This window comes from Diadema setosum, chromosome 5 (genome assembly GCF_964275005.1).
Source record: "Diadema setosum chromosome 5, eeDiaSeto1, whole genome shotgun sequence".
NCBI classification, from domain to species: domain Eukaryota; kingdom Metazoa; phylum Echinodermata; class Echinoidea; order Diadematoida; family Diadematidae; genus Diadema; species Diadema setosum.
The window spans coordinates 16,934,598-16,958,291 of NC_092689.1; the positions used below are offsets into that span (position 1 = coordinate 16,934,598).

Sequence of the window (23,694 nt, forward strand, 5' to 3'; positions counted from 1 at the left end):
CTTGCTTGTTTGCTTGGTCGTTTGTGTGTGAGCATTGTTGTTTTGTTTTGTTTTGTTTTGTTTTGATCTGTTTCTTTTATTTATTTATTTATTTTTTCGTTCTTACTTTGTGCACTGAATCCCCGTCTTCGAGGGAAACTGCTCCTGAAGGCCTACCCTATACAGGGTAGCAATACCAATCTACATCTATGACTACACGCACGTTCGCTGGCCGGTGCCTCGACGATTGGGGGAGTACCCGCAGTTCATTACTAGGCCGGCGCCAGGGTACATGTACGTAGACGTGTCTTTACGCGTGTCCTGTTATGATTCGTCCGTTGCATTGACACAATACAATTAGGGAAAATAGCTGTAGCGCAGTGATTACCACCGTGTCTAGTAGATGCAAGTTCGTCTGGTTACAGGAGACATTAAATTCGTAACTCACGCCCTTGCTGACAAGTAAGTTGTTGTTGTGAGATACGGGAAGCTGCCAATGTTGTGGGCAATCGGTGTTTGTTGGTACGCATAGGAGTGTCTGGCAGCGGGCAACTGACACCACTGCCCGCCGTAACTTACCCGTGTCTGTGGCGCCTCGTGATCGCGAGAGAAATCCCATCGCTGCTTAGCATTTACAAAGTCAACGAGCGAGCAACATCATGTTCGGCCCAACGAAAACCACTCGGTGCATATTTCTCCTAGCTTTCCTACTTGTATGTCTTATCAGCATTCATGTAGCCAGTGCACAGGAGGGAGAGGTACCCCTGAAAAGGGGACCACGCCGGGGATTTGAGAAGGATTCTCCACCAACCAATGATTTTGAGGAGGAATGGGATCCGGAAGAGGGGGATGAGGAGGAGGAAGAAGAGGAGGAGGAGGTGCCCGCAAGACCACCAGGTGAACAGAGCTTAGGAACCATCAACTTCTCCACACCCGATCTGGATGATGAGGAGTACCACTCACCCCACCTTCCGGGTGCAATGAAGTGTGATGCTTGCTCTATCCTCACTCATATGGTAAATCAAAGTAGAATTATTCTACACTAGAGTAAACGTCCGCAGTCATATAAAAATCTTCAGGTGCTACTATAAATGTTACACGTAGTACTACAATCCCTATGCCAATGTCCTACTTGTAAATTGCATGGAGCAATTCACTGAAACCCACCACTGGCCAAGTAAATTGATTTATAGGATAAATACTTGTACCTGTTTAAATGTATTTGGCCCTTTTCCTTGAAATGTTTCTTTGATGCTAGTTCAGAAGCTAAGGCCTGCAGAAAATGTTTTGCTCTTAAAAATGTAGCCCCACTAGCAATATCATGCACATCATATAATCGTTCTCTGTTTCTGTTGGTGTGTGTAAATAGAGGAAATTTTTGGAGACAGTAATTATCAGCAGAATTTCCTCCAAATTAACATGCAGAAATCTTCAGACTATTAACAGAGTACCTGGAAGCCACTTAAAAAAAAAGAAGCATGTAAATTATGTAAGTGTTATTTGTGTGTTTTTTTGTTTTGTTTTGTTTTGTTTTGATTTTGGTTATGATAAGATAGGGGTACTGATGTGCAGTATGATAGCCTCATGGCATATGTTATGCATTCTCTCTCTCTCTCTCTCTCTCTGTCTTCACACAGTTGTATATATGGAGATCTGTCCCAGATGCAAAGTAATATTGCCAAAGTAAAATTGACCGAAAGATCGGTCTGTATCTGTCCGTCGGGGAATGTTCCGCGGAGACTGCGTCTGGCTTCACGGATCCCCTTAGGAGGACAGCGTCAATGGCAAAATATAAAAGAGTCCTCCGGACAGACGGATCTTTCTGTCTAAAGTAAAAGAACTACTGGCATCTGTTAATACATTGATTATTACAGGAACAATGAGTTATTTTGTCGTTGTTGTGCAATAGTCATGAGAAAAACGGGAATGCAAACAATGTGTGAGTGACAAAATTGTTTTGTCATACTTTACTTGTGTAGATGGTAGAAAGACTTGATGCAGCAAACAAGAAGAGGCCATCACTGAAAAAGAAACTGCCGGAGTCAGAAATCATTGACATCTTTGAGGATCTGTGTGATGACGAATTCAACAAGTAAGTAGCCACGAAATTAATGTTTTACATCAATATTTTTTTTTGAATATTAAAAACCTGTATATTAATACATAAAGCAAAAATTTTGATGATATTTACAAAATAACTTCAGTGGTCATTTTATGAATAACTTATGAACTAGTGCACCTGCTCAGTATTGATTATATTATGACATTATGTACCAATGTTTTCAAGAGTGGAGGCATGTATTTGTAGTGTGCAGGTTTGATAGTGCTCAGCTACATACATTTCTACTGTATTGTGTTGTGCCAACATTCATGGACATCAAGGACACCATTTCCGATTATTTCACTTCGTTTTATCAAAATATGTGTACATGAAATGGAATGGTAGCAGTGCCCTATTTAGTGTGCCACTTTTGTTTCAGCAAAGCATTCAGTCCCTTGGTAATTCGGTGAAAAAGCATTCATGAGTAATTTGAATGCATGTTCTTTCTTTTCTGTTTTGTATTTGTTTTCCACATTTAAAAGTGTTGGAATCAAAGAAGTTAATGGAAAGAAGAGGCTGTCAGGCCCTGGATCCAAGATTGCAGACACTCCAGGCATCATGCAAGGAGGAGGCAAATGGCCCTTCAGGTAAGCTGGCTGGATTAAAAGGGGACTCTCCCTTCTTTGAGACCAACACAAATTCCACCCCACCACAACTTTTTTCAGTTATTATTATGTAAATAATAATAATAATAATAATAATAATAATAATAATAATAATAATAATAATAATAATAATAATAATAATAATAATAGCAGTGGCAGAATAACCCATACCAAAGCTGAACATTGGCAGTGGCCCGAGGCCACCAGAAATAAAATGTCGGGCTACCACTTTTTAAGAAAAGATGTATTTTGGTGGCCCAATCAGCCACCAAAAGAAAAAGTTAGTGTCAAGCCTTACATATTCCACCCATCTGTTCAGCTGAAATTGGGGGTGTAGAAAATCATGCCGCAATGGGAGAGGAGGTTTAAATGCTTTTGGTATTGACATTGAAACTATATCATGAAATCTTCACTCACATCTCATATGTGTTTGTGATGCCACCCTGTTTGTTTGCATTGAATATGAAACAGAATATTAGATTAGCAAATGACATTTTTTCTGTGAAATCATTGAAGTCCTGTGAGAAAAGACAGATCTGTAATTACAGCTTACATACTGTACATCATCTTATTGTCATCTTGTGTCTACAGACTTTAAATATAAAGCTTTAAAGTCTGCCTGCTCAGCTGCCCACATGGCAGTCAACTTCAGGCATGTTAGAAGCTTGCTTCTGTTGATGCTTGACCAAAGTCTGAACTTTCAGAGGCTACTGAAACATGTGCAGGATGAAAATTAATATAATTTTTTTTTAATTTGTTTTTAGCATTTCCCCAAAGTAAAATATCAATTCATGGCTGTTTGTTAATCAGATTTTGCGAAATTTTTTTTAGAATCATGACTGTGAGCAATCTAAAGTCGTAGCTTTGTATGAATTGGCTGTTCAAGCATTTTCTTGGAATGGAACAAATGACCCTTGACCTTTAACCTCTTCCCACAGGATGATGCAAATGTGCCAGGGTTACCTGGGCGACTTTGGGGAGGAGGAGCTCTACCAGTTCTACCTCCAAGGCCAGCTGAAGAAGAAAGTGTGCAGCGGACCACAGGGGGTGTGCAGGAAGGAGAAAAAGAAAGCCAGTAATAAGAAGGAGCCTAAGAAGAAGAAAGCCAAAAATGAGTTATAGCTGAAATCTAGCAACAAGTTTAGGTATATGACTCATGATTCTCTGTGCAGCAGTGCCTCATCTAGCATGCCCTTCATGAGGCATGATCTTAATCTGCTCTTAATAATAATCTTATCTTGTCGGCAATTTCCTGTCCCTGTCTCAAATTACTCAATTCAGGATTTCTTCAGTACTATACATTAGATCCATAGTAATAATGCAGAATTCCTCACAAGGCCCATTCAATAGCAATACTGCAGCAACACACAGACACAAGAAAATATGTGACTACATTGCAGCTGTGAAAACTTGCCGGTTTATGCCACTGTAATGTGCATGTGTCAGTGGCCGAACTGTCTACTGCATACAATTGACATTGTCAAAATGAATGGGCCTTTAATATTCATTCCAAAGGGTTACATTTGAAAGAAATCAACAACAGCAACCCTAAATACGCTTATTTCATGATTGTCTGTATCACTCATTGCTATTTTAAACTCAATATATGCTTTGGTGATTCTAATTATCAGGGGATTAGCATTTTGTCAGAACAATCTTCTAAGGAAACAATCATTGACATACCACATTTCAAGGAAACATGACAGAAAGATAAAGATCTTTCTCTATGTATTTCAATACGTGATTAAAAATCCCATATGTAGTTTGATTGATAATCTTTACAGACTGAAACTCAGCATAATTACAATTATGTCAAATGATGCATGCACCAGTTACAAGAAGAAATAGATGATAGTGGCAATAATGTGAAGAAAGTAATAAGACTATGAAAAATGTGCCAATCACCGGAACTGCATCAAGTTTGAAACTTCATCATAGTATGCACCAATTTTATGTTTTGTTTTGGGTTTTTTTTTTTACACAAAATGTTATTCAGGAGGTGTACAAATTTCTAGCTGGCTTTCTTTTACCAATTTTGCCTACTGCAAGAAAAATTCAATTTTGTGAGGTGAGAGAGAGAGAGAGAGCATAGATACAGGTTAACCCATAGCCCATGTGAATCTTATAAGCCCTGTGTAGAGTCTGAGGGGATTTCTGAATCTTGGAGGGGAATGGGTTAACTCTATCTCTTCTCTCAGTGATGTTTTATCATAATATTTCAAATTGTTTCACCGCTTCACAGCCATCTGATCACTGCTCATGAGATTATATATCACTTTTTAATAGACACCTTGATATCTGTTAAAGAAAATGCACTTTAGGTAGAGACTAATTCTATGTGATTACCGGTATGTGAAATAGTTTTCATCATTTTGTGAGATGAATAGTTGGTACTGAATGTGAGGGAGTAAAATGTGTGTTCATTGATTTCCTGTGTACAGGTTACAGATTAAAATGTTTAAAAATCTGTCGACAGGGATCATTTCCAATTTTCCATTAAATAGCATACAGCTGGTTATCAGTTATGATTTTCTTAAAGCAATATCAGCAATAAAATTGTATGAAATTAAAGAAATGTATTCACAGTCGGGTAATAACAATGATTCTTACCCGAGGACGAGTCCTGCGTATACTCCAGCAAGTGTTTGTGGGAAATGTGTGTTGTAACAAAATCAGCCTGTCCTCAACGGGTTAATTAGAGCTCAAATCGATCGTGGGCATTGTTCTCCAATAATCATCTGGACATCATTTTGCTGATCAGAATTGATTTTGGCAACATATTAATGCCATGTACACTGTCCACTGAACTGTTGTCAGTATACTTTATTTATGTCTAAGTGTGCTGGTAAGAAATGAATGAGCACTTTGTATTTCATTTGGGATGGACCCATTGGCAGGTGTCAATGCATAAAAAGAGAATTTTGAAGAATAGTGAAGTACTGTATGTACACATCTGTTCATTCAGAAAGAAATGAAGATTGTATGCATTTTATGAAAGAGAAGTTAGGTATTTTAAACACAAGAGATATGATTGCTCTTTATAGTGTTTGCTAAGAATTTTTTCCTTTCCTTGCATTAATTATTATTATCATTGTTATTATTTTTATTAAGTATTATTATCATTTTTTTTTCATTTCAGACTCACCTAACATGGTGTTTCAAAATTAAATGCAAACTAGAGTATTATTGATTAGGTAGTAAATGTGTAACAGGTCTCCAAAAAAAGGAGTATTACCAAGTTAATCATAAATTGGCTATCGTTGTTCACTTTGTTTGGGCAAAAAAAAAAAAAAAAAAAAAAATGCCAGTAATGGAGTTCTTTTCACTGAGGTAGGTTTTTCTTTGCTGTGCTAATTCATACATGTGGATTTCATGAAGCAGGTGGTGAAGATACACTGTTGTAGTGTTCAGCTTTTGATATGTCAGTTGTGGTGATGTGATGTTCAGCTGGTGGAGCTATGATAGCAGCAAAGGCACGGAAGGCACAGTGTACATCTGTCTTAGAAAACTTTGCAAGGGCTTCTTGTGAAAAAAAAAAAGGAAGAGTGTGACAGTTACAATCCGAAGTACAGTTAAACACAAAGTTGTTTGACATTGAGTGACATCGCTATTCTTGAATTCAGAATTGTTCACTTGAGTTTTGGTTGTGCCCTTCTGTTACATTTGGCTACATTGCACCATAGCAGCATTTTCTGTTTCATGATACAGTGGACTCCCGTTACAACGAAGTCCTGGGGACTGGCAGTTTTCTTTCGTTATGTCAAAATTTCGTCATAACCAAACAAATAAACAATAGAAATACATAGAGTGAATAATGTTGCGGCCTGAATTTTTACTTCGTTGTAACCGGAATTTCGTTATAACCATGTTCGTTGTAACGGGAGTGCACTGTATTGATAACAATACAGTGTAATTTTTCTTTCTGATGTTTGATTTTTCTTTTTTCCTGGTGGTATCGTACAATTATCACATCTGTATGTTTTTCATTGGAAGCATGTTGCATTCTTGCCAAGTCATGTACATGAGGCTACTGACACTTTATGCAATGTGATGCTTTAATATATCTTTTATCCTTACTAATTTTTTTTTACTTTTGGTCTCAAGCTCTTGTAATCTCACAGAGCATTGATTCCAAGTTTGAAGTCTGCAAATTGATTTTGTCTCAACCACCGGATTATATGCATGTATGTACATTTTGTATGTTTCCTTCATATGACCCGAGTGTTCTGCTCGTTGGAAGGTACCAATATACGTGCAATCACCAGTGACCCAGTGTTGACTTGGTCGTGAAATATGCACAGTAAACCCTACTTCTTTTATTGTGTTTGTTCCTACCCTTCTGAAGTAGTCACATGTACTCAGGAAAATGTTAGGTTTAGATTGCTTTTAGTAATAAAGACCCAAATGTAGAGTATGAAGATGACGAATGGCATCACTAGTAGTTACACCATGTTGTACAGTGAAATCAGTGGTATGCTTACCCTATCTGCACCCTCGCTACAGTTTCACAATTTCATGCTAGATTCTCGAGTGAATGCATTTTCTGTCAAGTTTCTCGGAGTGTAATTCAAAGACTCAATTCCATTAATGTTCAGTCACTTTGGTATGGTACACACTGACCAGAATTATGTCATTCATTCCCAAGTCTGCCAGACATCAAAGTTGAAGGGATTAGAAATCAGGCAGTGAATACCAAATGATTTAATTGGGTGCAAGCCTACAAGACCTGGAAAAGAACTCCTCTATTTGTGTACCTTTCTTTGGATTATAAGTGCTTGCAATGCCAGCAAAGATAACCTACATGTGTACTAACATATATATTTTTGCCAGAGAATATATCCACTCAAATGAAGATTTCAGACCCTTCAAAAAAAAAAGAAAGCTTGCACTGCCTTGTAACCAAATGGTACTCAGTCCAGTTTAAAAAATGTCTGTATAATCACATGGATGTGAAGTGATTTTTGTTGTTGTTGTTCTTCTTCTTGAGCATCCATTCCTTCTAAACTTGTGTAAAGTGGATGAGTGGATCAATAACTTAATATAATCCTCAGAGTACATTCTTCGAAATCAAAATTTATGTGATGTTAATTTGTCGTGCTGGAACTTGAACACTGAACTCTGATTTCTTTATATATTTCTATTGTATTACATAAAAAATGATGTGTATATTGTGGTCTATAGATGAAATAAATCATGTCCTAGTATGCTTTGTTGTCTCAGTTGACTATTCTTCAGAGTGATAAATTAGTAGATGACATGCAATTAACATGTATGACATGCAACTGCATATGTATACAGTATGTGCATTTGTGTGTATTTCACTGTACAGTATGTCCCAAAAAAAATTACAACGGGGCCCTCCGCAATGATATCTTTAAAAATATTGCATCAATCTAAATACAAATTCAGGGTATGAAACTGTAACTCATTGCCCACATCTTACAAAAAACCCCATTCGATTTGCTTCAGTGGTCAAAGAGAAATACAGAATTTTGTTGAGGATGTGCGGAGTCTCTTCCGTCCAAATTCTGTCTATTATTCACACACAAGAGCATTGAATTGCTAAAATTGGAAGAATCAGACTCATGACATGCTTTACAACAATCCACATTTCTCTGTGATCGCTTAACCAAATTGAATGGGGTTTTCTGCAAAATAAAGCTAAATATTATATTTTAAGACCCTGAAGTAGCATTTAAAAGAATTAATCATATTGCGTGTTATCAGTGAGAAAATCTGATTGTAAATTCTTGGGGACATACTGCAGTATGTCGCCCCCAAAATTACAATTAGATTTTCGAATTGATAACACCCAATATGATCGCCCTGTCTAAGTGCTACTTCAGGGTCTTGAAATATAACATCTTAGCTCTATTTTGCAGAAAACCCCATTCAATTTGGTTAAACGCTCACAGAGAAATGTGGATTGTTGTAAAGCATGTCATGAGTCTGATTCTTCCAATTTCAGCAATTCAATTCTCTCGTGTGTGAATAATGGACAGAATTTGGACGGAAGAGATTCCCGACATCCTCTACAAAATTCCTCATTTCTCTTTGACCACTGAGGCAAATTGAATGGGGTTTTCTGTAAGATGTGGGCAATGAGTTATAGTTTCATGCCCTGAATTTGTATTTAGATTGATTCACTATTATCATTGCGGAGGGCCCCGTTGTAATTTTTTTAGGGACATACTGTATACTTGTACATTTGTAGTGTTGAATGTTATAGTACTGCTGATCAAGAGTCGACCCGAGATTTCAAGTGCTATGTCAACCCAGGCTTGAATTCACTTTAATAGGTAGAGTAAAATCAAAACCAACAAAACGGGGTTTCGTTATTATTGAATGTAAAGTAGGAAAGTTTAAGAGATACATGTTTGTGTGGGAATGTGATATTGGTCAAAATTTGTCACATTTTTGTGTACAAATTCATGGAAATGTTTGCGGTGAGGACATCATCACCTCTCATTTGGATATAGGCCTACAGGCAACTCCTGTTATAATTAAGTCCTTGGGATCGACAGTTTTCTTTCGTTATATCTAAAATTTCATTAGAGCTGAAAACATGAACTACTGTATACGCTGTTATTTTCGCGAGGGTTTAGTTTTCGTGAATTTCGCGAATTGCAGTTGGATCGTGAATTTAACAACATGCGAAATTGTCTCCATGCACTTTGTTAATAGAGCATTAACGTAAGCGTCGGCGTCGATTCGCGAAAACAACATCTCACGAAAATGTGTATGACCTCGTCATTCGCGAAAATATCTGTACGCGAAAATAACAACGTATACAGTTTATAAAGATGCGTATTCAAAGATGTCATAATTTTTTAACTTTAATTTTTGCTTCTTTGTAACAAAAATTGTAATGAAAAACATGTTTGATGTAATGGGAGTGCTCTTTACATGGTTGTAGCAAGTGTCACTTTCGTGAAAATGTGAAACTTAAATTTCATTGCATCAGTTTGTGTCTGATTTAATGAATCACCTACCAATCTACTGGTGTGTGTGTTTTTTTTTTCCTCTTTTTTTTTCTAAAGCCAACTTGTGCATAGAGTGAAAATCCCCTTTAATAGATGGAAGAACCTATGCATGTAGGCCTTAACAGACAATTTTCTCAAAAATACTTTTTAAGATTGCATCCGCTTGTAACTTTTAGAAGCCATTACGAAAGTTGGGGTGAAGTTTCAATAAGATTAACGATAAGACACTTGTAATACAGTGTACCAGTACTCGGCTTTTACAGAGATTCCGGCATGGCCTTTAATACTGCACCACAATGAACATCGCTATTCCAAGTACAGTGGACTCCCATTATAACAAAGTCCTCAGGACCGGCAGTTTGATTTTTTTACATCAAGATTTTGTTATAACCAAACAAATAAACATTAAAAAACATAAAGAGGATAATGTTGAGGCCTGGATTTTTACTTTGTTGTAACCGGAATTTTGTTATAACCGTGTTCCTTATAACGAGAGTGCACTGTACTTGTAAGCTACTCATAAGCACCAGTGCTGCCGTGATATCAGATGCAAAGGTCAATTGCGTTATACAAGAAGAGCCAGATACAAACTGGTTAGACTATCTTCACTCCAATATATTCATATTTATTGCAGTCTGCATGATTTAATTCAAAGTTCTTCACTGCATCTTCAAAACACACAAAAACAGAATACAGTTGTACATTGTATCAAAATCAGCTTACACACAGATTGCATTTGAGTTTGTGCATAATAACACATTTCTGCCTCACACTTGAAAGGAGTAAGTTTACAGAATCTTGTTGATGAAGATAAGTGCTAAGGTCAAGAATCTGTTCTGTTTTACATCAAGCTCCTGAGGTGCCATCACAGTACATACAACACACCTTTCAATGGCTTGACAAAGATGCTGCACATGTTTCTGCTAACATTTGTACAATATCATCCTCTGCTCTGATAATTTGTACATTTGCACATCAAACACAACTGGTCTTTTTCAGGCTGCATTTGCAAACAAACATCAGCCTAATTCTCTGAATTTATCAGTCATGACACTGAAGTTAAGTTGGCAGAAGGTATATACATGTATCTGTAGGGTGCAGAAAAATTAGGAAGACTGTTGCCAACAGAGAAATATAGCACACCTCCTATATAATTCTCTTGATGATATCCATGAATGACATCAAGGTTTAAATTTCATAAAACTTGTGCTGATATCTACCTCAATACTGGACTGAATAAAAGAATATAAGATAGGAAATCACCCCCTGCTCCTTTCTCCAAACTCCCTTAATAAGTTAGTCTGTGTTTAGAGCCTGTGATAAATTGAATGGGCCACCCATAGGACCATCTCCATAATTTCAAGGGATAGGCTGAAGTAGCAGGAACCACCACACAGAAACACAAGTAGCCACTGATGTATCAGTGAGCAATAGGGTAATATGAGTCTGAGTATAAACAATACCAGTTGCAATGCATATACAGTATATCATGGGCAATAGATATGTACTGGAGCACTGTGGTCAAAACAGCAGTGACAAATGCATTCACATGAGATTACAAATAAAATGTAAACAAGTTAATGGCTCGCAAAACTTGCAATCCTCGCTTTTTAATTTTACTTCTCTTTTTGTTTTACGTGATATTTTGTGTGTCGTCCTACTACATCCTCCTGGTTAGAATTGAAATAAGAAAAAAAAAAGAAGAGTATCACAGTATTGATTTCAATGTTAGAAACATACTTAGATGCGGTCATATTGCCCTTTTTGCATGCTGATGGAAGGTAGACCTTGCGTAAACTTTTCACTGCAAGATCCCCTTTAAAGTCACACACTATGGTACATATATGTTGCCTCTAGTTGGCCCTCACTTGTGATGAAAAGTCCATAGGGACAAATTCCTTCCACATTTTTGGGGGGTTCATTCAGGCCATGCAACAGCTGGGGTATATTTCCCAAGCATGTTCCATCATAAAGGCAGTGACGATTACAATAAAAAACATACAGTGTGCACAAAATAATATCCTTCATGGTGAAGATGTGGAAACAGTGTACACAGTCCGGGCCCCGTACATATTCATCATTTCAATATAAAGCTTCCTGTGTAACAGGAAGGAGACTGGCCCCAAAGCATCTTTCTATCACAGGCAAATCCTGCAGTCCTGGGCCGCTATAATTGTGACGATTTCTGAAAGAATTCCAGCAATTTGCTCAGAGTGCTCTCCGCAGACTCGATGCAACCATCGAAGTTGGAATGAGAGAAACCATCCCCGGCAGCCAGGAGCAAATAAGACTGCTGCTCCGAGATGGTCACATGACCTGGGGCTCCCTCCATTGGCTTGCTGACCTACAGGCAAAACGAGCGAGGGAAAATGTTTTAGCTTTTAGGTGCTGCCAATGTCATGACAAACATTTTAAAAGTTCAGGTGTGAGTTTCTTCACTTTGTCTCCCTCTACATATTAAATTTGTTAAGATCACAACTGCTGATTTGTAAATCAACAAACATGTCGGAAAAAAGGAACCAGTGGGACTCGAACCTGTCATCTACTACGTAATATAACAATGTCGGAATTTTGGAGCTTGGGTATTTGTTTCATGTTCATCGTGTCACTGCCGGCAACCAGGGACAGCCTGGTGGTATTGTCGCTGCCCGGAAAGCAGTAGATGACAGGTTCAAGTCCTACTGGTTCCTCTTTTCCAACATGTTTGTTAATTTACAGATCAGCAGTTGTGATCTTAACAAATTTAATTTGTAGAGGGAAACAAAGTGAAGAAACTTGCACCTGAATCTTCACCCCTCTGAATAATATCTTTCATTTTAAAAGTTCCTATTTCTCAGCTGATAGGATAACTACACAGACAACTAAAATACTTCAAAATAATTATAATGATGATAACAACAACAAGAGAAACAATAACAATAATAATAATAATAATAATAATAATAATAATAATAATAATAATAATAATAATAATAATAATAATAATAATAATAATAATAATAATAATAATAATAATAATAATAATAATAATAATAATAATAATGATAATGATAATGATAATAATGATAATAATAATAATAATAACACTAACAATGATAATACATGAGATTTATAAAGTGCCATTTTTCACTCTGATTAGTCAAGGCGCTTTGTGACAGAACAAAGGGGAAAAAAAAACATAAAAGGTAGAAGGAAACAAAAAGGTAAAAATAAAATAAAGAAGGCCTGGAAAAAATTTTCTTAACACGTTGAGGACGAGTCCTGAGTCTACTCAGGCAGGTGTCTATGGGAAATGTGTGTAGTAGCAAAATCAGTCCACTGCCTTGCATATGATATCACATTTACACATCTATTCTACTGTTGTTGGATCTTTGAATCCCTATACACTTGGACATGAATACTTTTGAGTGGAAGTGTCTCTTTCAGATGTATTGACCCCTCTTTGAATCATTACAGTAATATCATCTAAGTCTGTGACAGTTAACCACGAGAACCACATAACATACAACACAAACACAACCGAGTCTTCTCGAAAGACACATCAACATCAATGGCTAAAAATGTCTGACAATTGCTTAACTTTCGTATCTTCCAACACAGGTAAATTAATGAATAGTAGAAGAGATGAAGTGAATAATTGATTCAATGATATTAACATAAACTTTCACAATTTTCTAACTGGCAACAGATTGCAATTAGGGGTAACATAAATTCTGTCCAATTGCAGATATTCCAGTTCTGATAGATAGCAGTACATTGTTTTCTAACTTTGGCTTTTGGGGCTACACCTATAATAGAGAGAACTGAATATTCATTAAGTTTATACAATGTACATGCTTCAATGAGAGAATGGCAGAGTGTACCTGTGAGTATCTCCATTTCTGACACTTGATACTTGCTGGCTCCGGCAGGTTGGGGACAACGGCCTTCAGATGCTGGAGGATGATTGGCTGAATGTTCTCCTTGGCTTCTTCCAAGTGCTTGATGCCAAAGGGCACACTGGTGTGCACCACCAGCGAGGGACCGATGGACTCATCTTCATGACAGATACCAAAATTAAAGGAGACCACCGGATGATTTTCAGACTTTTACATATTTGAACAACTATAAACTGGTTATTCTGGGTACAGAGTTTTAGAATAAATAGTGATTGGGATGAGGAATAAGAATATTTTCAAAATTTATAACAAATCACAATGAACAAGGATGATGACATGGCAGCCTCACTACAAGAATGCAAGAGTAGGGGCTCAAGGAAGCACAACAAAAGAAGAAAGCATGCATAAATTCTACACAGATGAACTTGTTAAGCAAGCGGTATTGTAATGGTATTACATCGGGGCTGGTGGAACCGGGTTTCATCAGCTTGTTAGCTGATGAAACTCGGAAGTGCCCCCCCCCCCCCCACTTTTTGAAAACGTGGTGCCAGCCATGTACATTGCTACGTATTGTACATTTCTGAAATATGTGAGGCTCCTATGTCCTCATCCCTGTTCAGTGTAATTTGTTTTAGGTTTTTTAGAATACTGATTTCTCTTCTCAAGGACCACAATAAATTCCACAAATCTATACATGGAGCTGTTGATTTATGTACTCCATGGTGTGAAATTATGAAAATCATGTGGAATGCCCCTTTAACCAGAATAAACATTTCACGAGTAGTCCCGGTATCTTCACAGTTCTGTATGTTTGCCTCTATGGATGAATTAAAATCACACAACCAAAGGAGCAAAACATAACTGCCACAAAGCTGCCAGATTAATGGCAAGTCTTGAGAGATCTTGTTTCACCCTTTGAGGATGAGCTAATTTTGCAACAACACACATTTCCCATAGAAGCCTGCCCGAGTATACGTGGGACTAGTCTTCAATGGGTTGAAAGTTAAGCAAGTCTAATTTGCACTCATTTTTGCTATCAAGATAGTGATATACTACATTATCAGCCTCTTTGAGGAAATTTTGTATGGATGCCTACATTGTAGAGACAATGTGCAGGGTGTCTCAGTCGCCAATGTCCCTGTGATTGACTTCCAGAGTGTAGGCAAGAACATGGTACATTGAAGCTCATTGTGATACAAATTTCCCACTAAATTTGTGATTCTGACTAATCAATCCCACCTGCTCCCCCTCCCCCCCCCCCCCCCCCCCCCCCGCGACAAAGAATATAACATTTTGCTCAATATTCCACTTCTACATGAGAATGCTTCCAAATTTCTCTAGCTCACTACAGACCCTTGGTTCTTCCAAACTGAAGATTCCATACATAATGACCTATTGTTCAAAAGAAGGTACAGCAGTATTACTCTCATTTTGACAACTTTCTAACTTATGTAAAATAGCTCACAGCATATTTATTTCTGCCTATTATAAGCTACATTTATTTAAAAGCCTATTAAGACTTTACTATGAGACTGGTGTGTCACAGAATTCTGATACACTTTTGTTGACATTTGACCTTTGTCAAATTACACAATTATATATTCTATATGAAAATAAAAATGGTAAAACATAAAACTATCAAAAAACAGAAGGGTGGTTTCAGGCATTTTAGGAAGTACAAGACAGGTGGTTTTGGGTGGTTCAGCTAGTTCACACAAGGTCTCACCTGCACCTCTCTTCTTGTTGTCCAAAGACACCCATCGGATGCATGGGTTTCCCTCGACATACTTGCCCACAAAGGGGAGGTCGATGGAGACACCAGGGGGATAGAAGAGGGCCAGGGCATACCTTGAAGAGTACTGGACCTCCTCCAGCTTCTGTCTCAGGGGACTGTTCTCTTCTGTCAATAGGAACCAGGGAGAGGCAGTGGTGTAAATGGCTAATTACAAGTTTTGCTGCTATGCAGGCATTCCGATAGAGATGAAAGCTTATCTTTAAGGAAATATAACTTACTGTGAAATAATGAACATTTGCAGTAATTGACAAAAGCAGTTAAAACTTGCATAATTCTCATAATCAACATCCCATACAGATTACTGTATATGACATGATATTTAGTGAGTCTACTTTTAAGTCAATAACTGGGTATCTGCAACAATTTTGCAAGTGATTAAATTTGCCATCATGGAGTACAACTAACGATCTGCAAAATGTGTGTTTGCAGGTCACATTTGTGTCAGGATTAGTGTTAATATTTTCGCGTGTTGTGAAATTTGCGAACAGCATCCGACTTGCAAAATTCGTGAATTATAACAACCTCGCAAAATATACAGTGTTTACAGCAGTATTGTTACAACATGTCTGCACATTCATACATATATATCTGAAGGAAGTTGTTCCTGCATGAACTGCATTTATTTTTTATATGCAGAACTCATTTAACATTGGTCCTAACAGAAAGAATCAATATTCTACTGGTAGAGAATTACCTAGAGACTGTCGAGTCAGGCCCTCCTGCTGGAGAATCTGAGGAACGGGCATCGTCAGGACGACGGCATCAAAAGCGCCCTCCGTTGACGAGTCCGCTGTGAACGCTGCCAACCTGGGGTGGTCAGCTGATGTGGTATTGTCCACTTCCACCCTCGATAAGTGGTGGTCAAAGTTCACCACTGCTCCTAGAATGGGACAAAAAGGGAAGTGGGAGAGGGGGATAGAGACAGACGGACAGATACACACACCCACCAAAAAACGTAGAAAGACAGAGGAGATGAGAAAGGGAGAGGAAGAGAGAAAATTGGAGAGAATGAATTACATAACAATTCATCGAAAAGGGCAGAAAATAGAGTCAATAGTTTTGTATTTTAGAATAGATTACATCAATTTTAACACACACACACACACACACACACACAAACACACTCACTCACATAAATCACGACCATTACACCAATTATACAACAATGCTCACAGTCTGTTGCATGTTGCCATGACAACATTATCAATGCATACTGCATGTCTTGTAAATTCTCTGTAACATGGCTGTATATCTCACGTTGTTTGAGAAAAGTTTGTTTTTCAAGCAAGGCTCACTGTGCTTTGATCAATCATACATTGTAAATGCAGCTACCCAGAGTTATATAGAAAGTTCCAAGCTGCAATGTTTGTAATCACACCTCCTGCCAACTTCTGCAAACAATGTCTTTTCAATGGATCATCTAAGCTCAAATTACAAATTGTATTTGTAATTTGTAAACTTTAAAGTATATTGTATTGTCATCAATTACTAGAATAACATGTAAAAGATGGACTGGTATTCATATGATACAAAGTACCATGACTATCGGTAATTCTTTTTTTCCAGCAAGTATTGAACTACAATGGAATTTGGACATGAGATGTCAACTGAAGAGGCCAAATCAAGGCAATGTTTAGTCATTATTACAATACTGAGTGGCAGATACAATAATACATCACTTACATGTAATCAGCCGTAACATCATTTATTCATTGAAAATAAACTCATGGCTATTTTTTGGCAGAGTATCATTTCCTAACGTACTCATTGTACAAAATGCCTCGGTGTGACCACAAATAGAATAGAAATGAATAAATAAAAGACAAAGCAATCGACCGGGCTGCCAAAACTTATCTCTATTTCATCTCCAATCTCTTTCTATGGACAATAACCTCAGCTGTCCAGAATAAAAGTTATAATGACAGAAAGGTGAAGTATCCAAGCGAATAATTTTCATGTTATTAAAATGAGATCCAATCACAAGTACAGGGCACAATGAAGTATCATATATTCAGCGACATATATCTTTATAAATCACATGATTCCTTCCTTGCTTCTCTTGCTTCAATTCATGGTACATGGTTTGGAATTTTACATCTTTGTCACTGCTCTATCTCAATGATCTCCCAACATCCTCCTGCCCCCCCCCCTACCCCCACCCCCACCCCCACCCCACTTCCCTCCTTTCTGGATCATTTTTGCCCTCCCATCAAGTTCTCAACCCTTCACCCGATTCTTACCCATTGAAATCTCTGTTCCTCCTTACAATGATCCCCGTTTCAATCTTTCCCATCTCCATTGGTGCAGCCTGAACTTTCAGCTCACAGCTGCCCTTCAACTGTCACTACTTAGCACTGTATAAGCTGATATTTTCGCGAAGATTTAATTTTCACAAGGGTTTAATTTTCGCGATTTTCGCAAATCACAGTTGGATCGCAAATTTAACAACACGCGAAAATGTCTCCATGCACCCTGTTAATAGTGCATCAACATAAGCGTTGGCGTCAGTTCGCGAAAACAACATCTCGCGAAAATGTCTATGGCCTCGTCATTCGCGAAAATATCTGTACGCGAAAATAACAGCGTATACAGTATTTGTCTTTCTTTCAATACACTCCTGTTATGTCCTTCTCTCCTTCATTCCCCTCTCTTTAAGTTCTCCTTTTCCCCAACCAAAGTCTTTTCCAGGACAACATAAATATGCATGGTGTTACCACCAGTCTGTCCTCCCCCATTTAAAGGGGATGGCTAGTAACTGACCAGTAGGAATCAGTGGGAATGCTAGGGGATGATTGTTCCAATTCATGTGGAATTCATTGAAGAGTACATTATATATCTATTGTTGTGAGAAAGTTATTTGCTTCAGAATGGTCTCATATTCGAGTAATGTGCAGTTTAATGTTTCCAGGCTAGCATGCCTGTACAGTGACGGGGCATTAAACTGCACATTACTTGAATATGAGACCGTTCTGAAGCAAATGATTTTCACACAATAGATATATATTGTACTCTTAAATGAATCCCACAAAAATTGGAACAATCATCCCCCAGCATTCTCACTGATTCCCACTAATCAGTCACTAGCCATCCCCTTTAATACATCACTATGCAAACTTCCAAACAACACATATTCTATCTATTCTCATCTTACAGTGTGTTAGCTTACCAGATTTTTTGAGGTAGTGTTTGACGATAGAGCTTATTCCACTTGGAGTAACATAATTCTTTGTGTCAGGGTTGAAATATTTCTCTCTCATGCCCTCAATCTTGCCAGCTAGAGACTTGATCAGACCATTGTCCAACAGATCCTTGTAGTACCTGGTGAACATGAGAAAAAGGTACTGCATATTAAATCATGTGTACAATCCTACATACTGCAAAGGATTGTGGAATGAAACTTGAAATTTGCTTTTAAAGTCATATAACCTCTTCCACTATAACTGATGTTCAGTGGTCTGGCATGAACAGAAAGTAATTTCTGTTCAAGAATTTTAATCATGTAAAGGGTGCCTTTACATTATCAGCACGATGATCTAAGAATACATTTGCCATCAGATTCATCAATGCATATTACTCTGATTAACAGCATCAGGCTCACAAGAAGATATTAAACATATGTGCAATATAAGATATATGAACTTTGGACTCTAAAGCTCAGTTTCATCAACACATGGCATGATGTAACACTGCACTTTACAGTAATTGACATTTCACACTTATTCTTCCTTCCCACAAAAGTGAAAGCATGAAAGAACAAAGGAATCACACATACTGGTAGTTGAAATAAAGAATATTATTTCTTCTTTCATAACCACAATAATCTGCAATCAATTCATATATATGCAAATTATACAGAGACAGCGGCTTGACAGACATCTGAATACAAATTTTACCTGCAAAATTGGTGACAAACTTTATTATCTTATACCACATACTGCATATGCCATACATTTAGTGAGTCAATTTTATCAATTTATTTTTTTTTCTTTTGTGGATCAGGATTTTCCAACAATTAAGTGAGTGGTTAAATTCGTGACAATGGAGTACAGTAATAAACAAGGAAATGTAGGTGTGCAAATGTCACATTTGTGTCAGGATCACAGTCAATACTTTCTAGCCTTGTTGAATATGCCAATATCAACCTTCTCATGAAATTCGGAGGAAAAAAAAAAGAAGTAAAACCCTAGATAGATAGATATCGGCTTCTCCATGCCTGTTCATATCCTACCCTGCATGTTTTGTAGCATAGTCGGGAAGCACACTGATGTACTGAGCTCCCAGGTCAGCAATGCACTTCCCATCGGTAGGTGATCTGCTGGTACTCATCCTTCCTCCTAGCACGACAGAGAGAGAGACGGACAAAGGATGAAGCAGGGAGAGATGACAGAATGATACTCCCACAACTATGACTCCTTTTACAAATTCATACTATTTATATTACTATTACTACCACCACCACTACTTCAACTACTATCACTACCAGTGTAACAACTTGGCAAGATCCATATTTCTACTACAAACTTTACTGCCACTACTGCTATTTCTACTACTACTGCTACTACTACTACTACAACTACTACTACTAACATATACTTCCACTATAAAAACAGATTAAACTTCATAATTCCGTAGAACTTTTGTTTTCTGCATGTTATACCCCACTTTCCTTAATTCTTATACATGCCCTGAGTAAACTTTGATAAAGTATTAAAAGAAAACTTTGACAGGAGGTAGTATTGCTTTTAAGTCCATTTTTAACAAATAACCCTATAACACTCATCCACCCCCCCCCCCCCATAATGGATTGGGTTTTTTTTTTTCTTCATAAAATATAATAATGTACCCATCCTCTTGATATTTGTACTATGATTTTACTGAAAAGTCGAGGGAATGTGTACTCTTTAAAAAAAAAAATGTAACATTTTCTTTATATTTTCTTGTGACTTCATAAACGGTAGTAGTCTTCGCATCCAGCAGTAACTGCACAGAAACTTCAAAAATTCACAACTTTTGAGCCGATTGCCTGATTTTCCTCAAACTTTCCCTGATGTATTCTACTTATATTGCTGCATTAACTCAATCTGCATATATAATGTATGTATATTTAGGTGAGTTTGCCATTTAACAATTACAAACAAAAGTCCAAATCTATGTAGGATTTTGTGCCTTTACTGACTGGCTACAAGGAAAATACCTTCACAGAGAATCAAAAAATGAACAGAATTCCAACTCCTTGAAAATATATAGATATGTCACAAGTAAGTGCTCTTGATCAGTGAAATGTATGATACTCCGTGGGCCATATCCTGCTCACCTGTGCCTTTGGACTTGTCCCACATCACAATGGCAACTTTTTGCTGTAGCTCTCGTCGCAACCCGTTCGCAATCAGGGCCCCCGTGGGTCCAGCTCCGACAATCAACACCTTGTACATGATGGCCCTTTTCTACATGGGTGTCTGACTCTGTGTGGAGAAATGCCAACGCTCATCATTTTGAAGCAGACGTTATCTACATCATTGTGTAATCAAAAAGTTATGGAATCTGAAATGAGAGATAATTATCTTAATCGGTTTCCTGCAGTCATCTCAAAATAGCAAATGTCATCATGTGGCAGTCCTGGTGTTGGCAAACAAATCTTCATCAGAACCATATCTTCCCTACACATATAATACACAAAAAAATGTAAATATATTATAGAATATATAGAATATAATACACATATATTTCTGTTTTGTTGATACACTGTATTTCTCAAGTTCTTGAATGTTATCATGTGATTTTAGTACAAAATACTGCCACTGACTCTGGCAGAAAAGAGATGCCAGACAATATTTTTTACTTGCATAATATGCTATCATCACCAAAATATGATAGCAAAAAGCTGTAGCATATAATCACGAGGAGATACTCCAGCCACATTATGCATAACAGCCATATTAACTGATCTACTGAAAACTTCCCCCTTTGTGAAACCAGCAGCAATATGAAGTCAAGGAGTCATCAGACACGTGTCTGATAACTCCTTGATGAAGTGAACCAGGCGTATCACACACTGGCAGTTAGCATATTTCTATTACCTAACACACCTAGCTGTCCAGTGATTATCAATCATATCCAGAAATATTCCATTACACGATTATTTTTTCTGCATGATGACCAAACTAAAAGCATGTCTAACTGTTGTAAGAGAGAGAGAAATTTCTCATCAATAAGAATGGCAATTATGATCAAAACAATAACAATGAGATTACTTGACAGTCTGTGATGATAATATTGATGACAGCTATTGAAGATGAGTATGAATGCTATCACATTTAGTCAATACAAGTCCAAAGCTGGCACTGGATTGACTTAATTATGGCAACAATTAGTAAACCAGAACCACATTATAAGTGAAGTTAGAGGAAAATTGGAGAATCCAGTAATTTGCTAAATCTACACATTTTCTGCCATCGCTGGATTAAAAGATTACAACAGTTCATGACGGGCACCACTGTAGAACTATATATAACAGATGTATATAATTATATTTATGTATGATTCATACATACATACATTAAAAAAAAATCAATGTATTTTTATTTTCTAGCATAAATGAAAGAAAATGATTTACTTCTCTAGCGCATAGCAGGGGAGTACGTATACAACTACAAGTTTTACCTTTTAACATGTGTCAGTAAGATGAGGAAATGTATATTTTGTTTGTTTTTTTAATGAAATTTTGTGGAATTCTTTTCAGAGGTACATTCTGTATTGTTGTCCTGAGATGGAATCTGTCAAATAAGAGATAAAATGTAGGTCCCGTATGTGAGAGTCAGAATTCAGCCATACACCTAAAATATCTCACTTCATTCATTCACTGCAAAGTGAAAGAGCAAGGTACTAACTACAAATCCATGTAGGTGATGTGGCCACCCACCTACTTATCCACACAAAAACAGTGCTTATTCTTCAAGCATAAAGCCTGTACTTAATGGAAGATGTCACAAACTTCTTCTTATCTCAATTTCTTAGCCAGTCTTTTCACTCTTTTAATATTCAGCAAGAATGGCATTCCCCATTAAATTCAATGTAGGTATTAATTCTACTGAAACTTTACAAATTCATAATTCTTGAATGGATTGACAGATTTTCCTCACATTTCACTGATTATGTTCTGCTAATAATCCTGCATTAACTCAATCCACACACCAGTTAGGTAAAATCATGAAATAGGCCCCACGACAGTGCAGTGTGTCTGCATCTGCATGCATTAGCAAGCAAGTTTAGGTTAGGTTTGAAGGCCAAGGGTTAGGTTAGGGTTTTAGACAGAAAAACCTGTCTGTCTGGAGGAATTTTTAATTCTTTTAATTATTATTCTTATTTTCAACTTTTGCGGCACTCTTCCATCGACCATCCATGAAGCCATACGTAGTCTGAGCTCCACGGAACATACTGTAAAACATGATATATTCGGGGCATTAATTTTTCGTGAATTGGAAACGAGGGCCTTTTTAGCGGCATAAAATTTTCGCGAACTGCCACTGGTATTCAATATATATAGTGTAGACAAGAAATTTCGCATGCATTTTAACTTCGCGAATCTTGGCGCTCACGAAATTCACGAAATTAAAATGCATGCGAACATCCCCCGTTTTACAGTAGGCCCTATATCCTCGACAACAAGATACAGACCGATCTTTCGGTCAAGTTAAGGTTGTATCTTATGGTTAAATTAGTCAAGGGACATTACCGGCAATGAGTGCACGATTGCCAGGCAGAGAAAAAAATAAAGAATAAATGAAGAAAAAGATGAGAACTTTAATTCTTAAAAGAAGGAAGGATGAAATTACACGTAACCGTTACTCGATGCTATGCTGCCGAAATCGGCTCCTGCCACTGGTACTGGTGTATAGTAGTAGAACTATGACAGTCAAGCATAAACGCCGTAATAGTACAGACAGACAGTGGTGGGAACTATTCCACGAGTATGCCATGCAGCATAAATTTGGTTAGACTTCCCCTTTGAAAGAATGAAGTTGTGAGGTCCAAAGTTTGAGGTAACGAACGTTATAACGTTAGAGTTGAATACACTGACTTACAGAGAATGCAAATGCCACATATAAATCAATGAATGGGACTGAACTTAAAATCATTGCAGTCTCCCTCTCCGAGGGCGAGGTCAGCCGTCAGTCATCATAATCATGATCAAACGTAAACATATACCGGTAGGCCAACATATATATAACACGATGAGAGACACACCAGCAAAAAACAGGGCCAAAAGTTGACTGCAAATTCCAATCGTCGCGTCGGTTGGTAGATCTTGATCTTGTGCCCAGCCAGCCAGCCCCAGCACTCACTGCAGCAGCTT

At 37.5% G+C, this 23,694-nt stretch overlaps 2 protein-coding genes across 3 annotated transcripts; one reads left to right on the top strand and one right to left on the bottom strand.

The window, feature by feature from the left end:
• The first annotated feature begins 351 nt into the window (after positions 1–351).
• LOC140229150 (marginal zone B- and B1-cell-specific protein-like) lies at positions 352–4,057 on the top strand. The gene is made up of 4 exons (XM_072309416.1): positions 352–995; positions 1,959–2,071; positions 2,563–2,667; positions 3,624–4,057. Exons 1-4 carry the CDS (start codon positions 639–641, stop codon positions 3,805–3,807), a joined length of 759 nt encoding a protein of 252 aa, XP_072165517.1. The 5' UTR covers positions 352–638; the 3' UTR covers positions 3,808–4,057.
• A 5,954-nt stretch (positions 4,058–10,011) lies between these two features.
• Positions 10,012–23,676, bottom strand: LOC140229151 (renalase-like). Of its 2 annotated transcripts, none has more exons than XM_072309418.1 (8): positions 23,586–23,676; positions 20,656–20,803; positions 19,570–19,675; positions 18,508–18,659; positions 16,036–16,215; positions 15,273–15,446; positions 13,532–13,704; positions 10,012–12,012 (listed from the first exon to the last, which is right to left on the bottom strand). In XM_072309418.1, the coding sequence occupies exons 2-8, from the start codon at positions 20,771–20,773 to the stop codon at positions 11,836–11,838; spliced, it is 1,080 nt and encodes a 359-aa protein (XP_072165519.1). In that variant the 5' UTR covers positions 20,774–20,803; positions 23,586–23,676; the 3' UTR covers positions 10,012–11,835. The 2 variants fall into 2 exon arrangements, with proteins under 2 accessions (XP_072165519.1, XP_072165518.1); XM_072309417.1 differs by having other exon boundaries at positions 10,013–12,012; positions 16,036–16,221.
• Positions 23,677–23,694: the final 18 nt, after the last annotated feature.

Bases quoted from the DNA above. Each gene is read 5' to 3' on its own strand.
- LOC140229150 (XM_072309416.1), top strand. From the start codon at position 639: ATGTTCGGCCCAACGAAAACCACTCGGTGCATATTTCTCCTAGCTTTC. The intron at 996-1,958 runs GTAAATCAAAGT...TTACTTGTGTAG, and splicing joins GCTCTATCCTCACTCATATG to ATGGTAGAAAGACTTGATGC. The intron at 2,668-3,623 runs GTAAGCTGGCTG...CTCTTCCCACAG, and splicing joins GGAGGCAAATGGCCCTTCAG to GATGATGCAAATGTGCCAGG.
- LOC140229151 (XM_072309417.1), bottom strand. From the start codon at position 20,773: ATGTACAAGGTGTTGATTGTCGGAGCTGGACCCACGGGGGCCCTGATT. The intron at 18,660-19,569 runs GTAGGATATGAA...CATGTTCACCAG, and splicing joins TATGCTACAAAACATGCAGG to GTACTACAAGGATCTGTTGG. The intron at 13,705-15,272 runs GTGAGACCTTGT...TCTGTCATGAAG, and splicing joins CAACAAGAAGAGAGGTGCAG to ATGAGTCCATCGGTCCCTCG.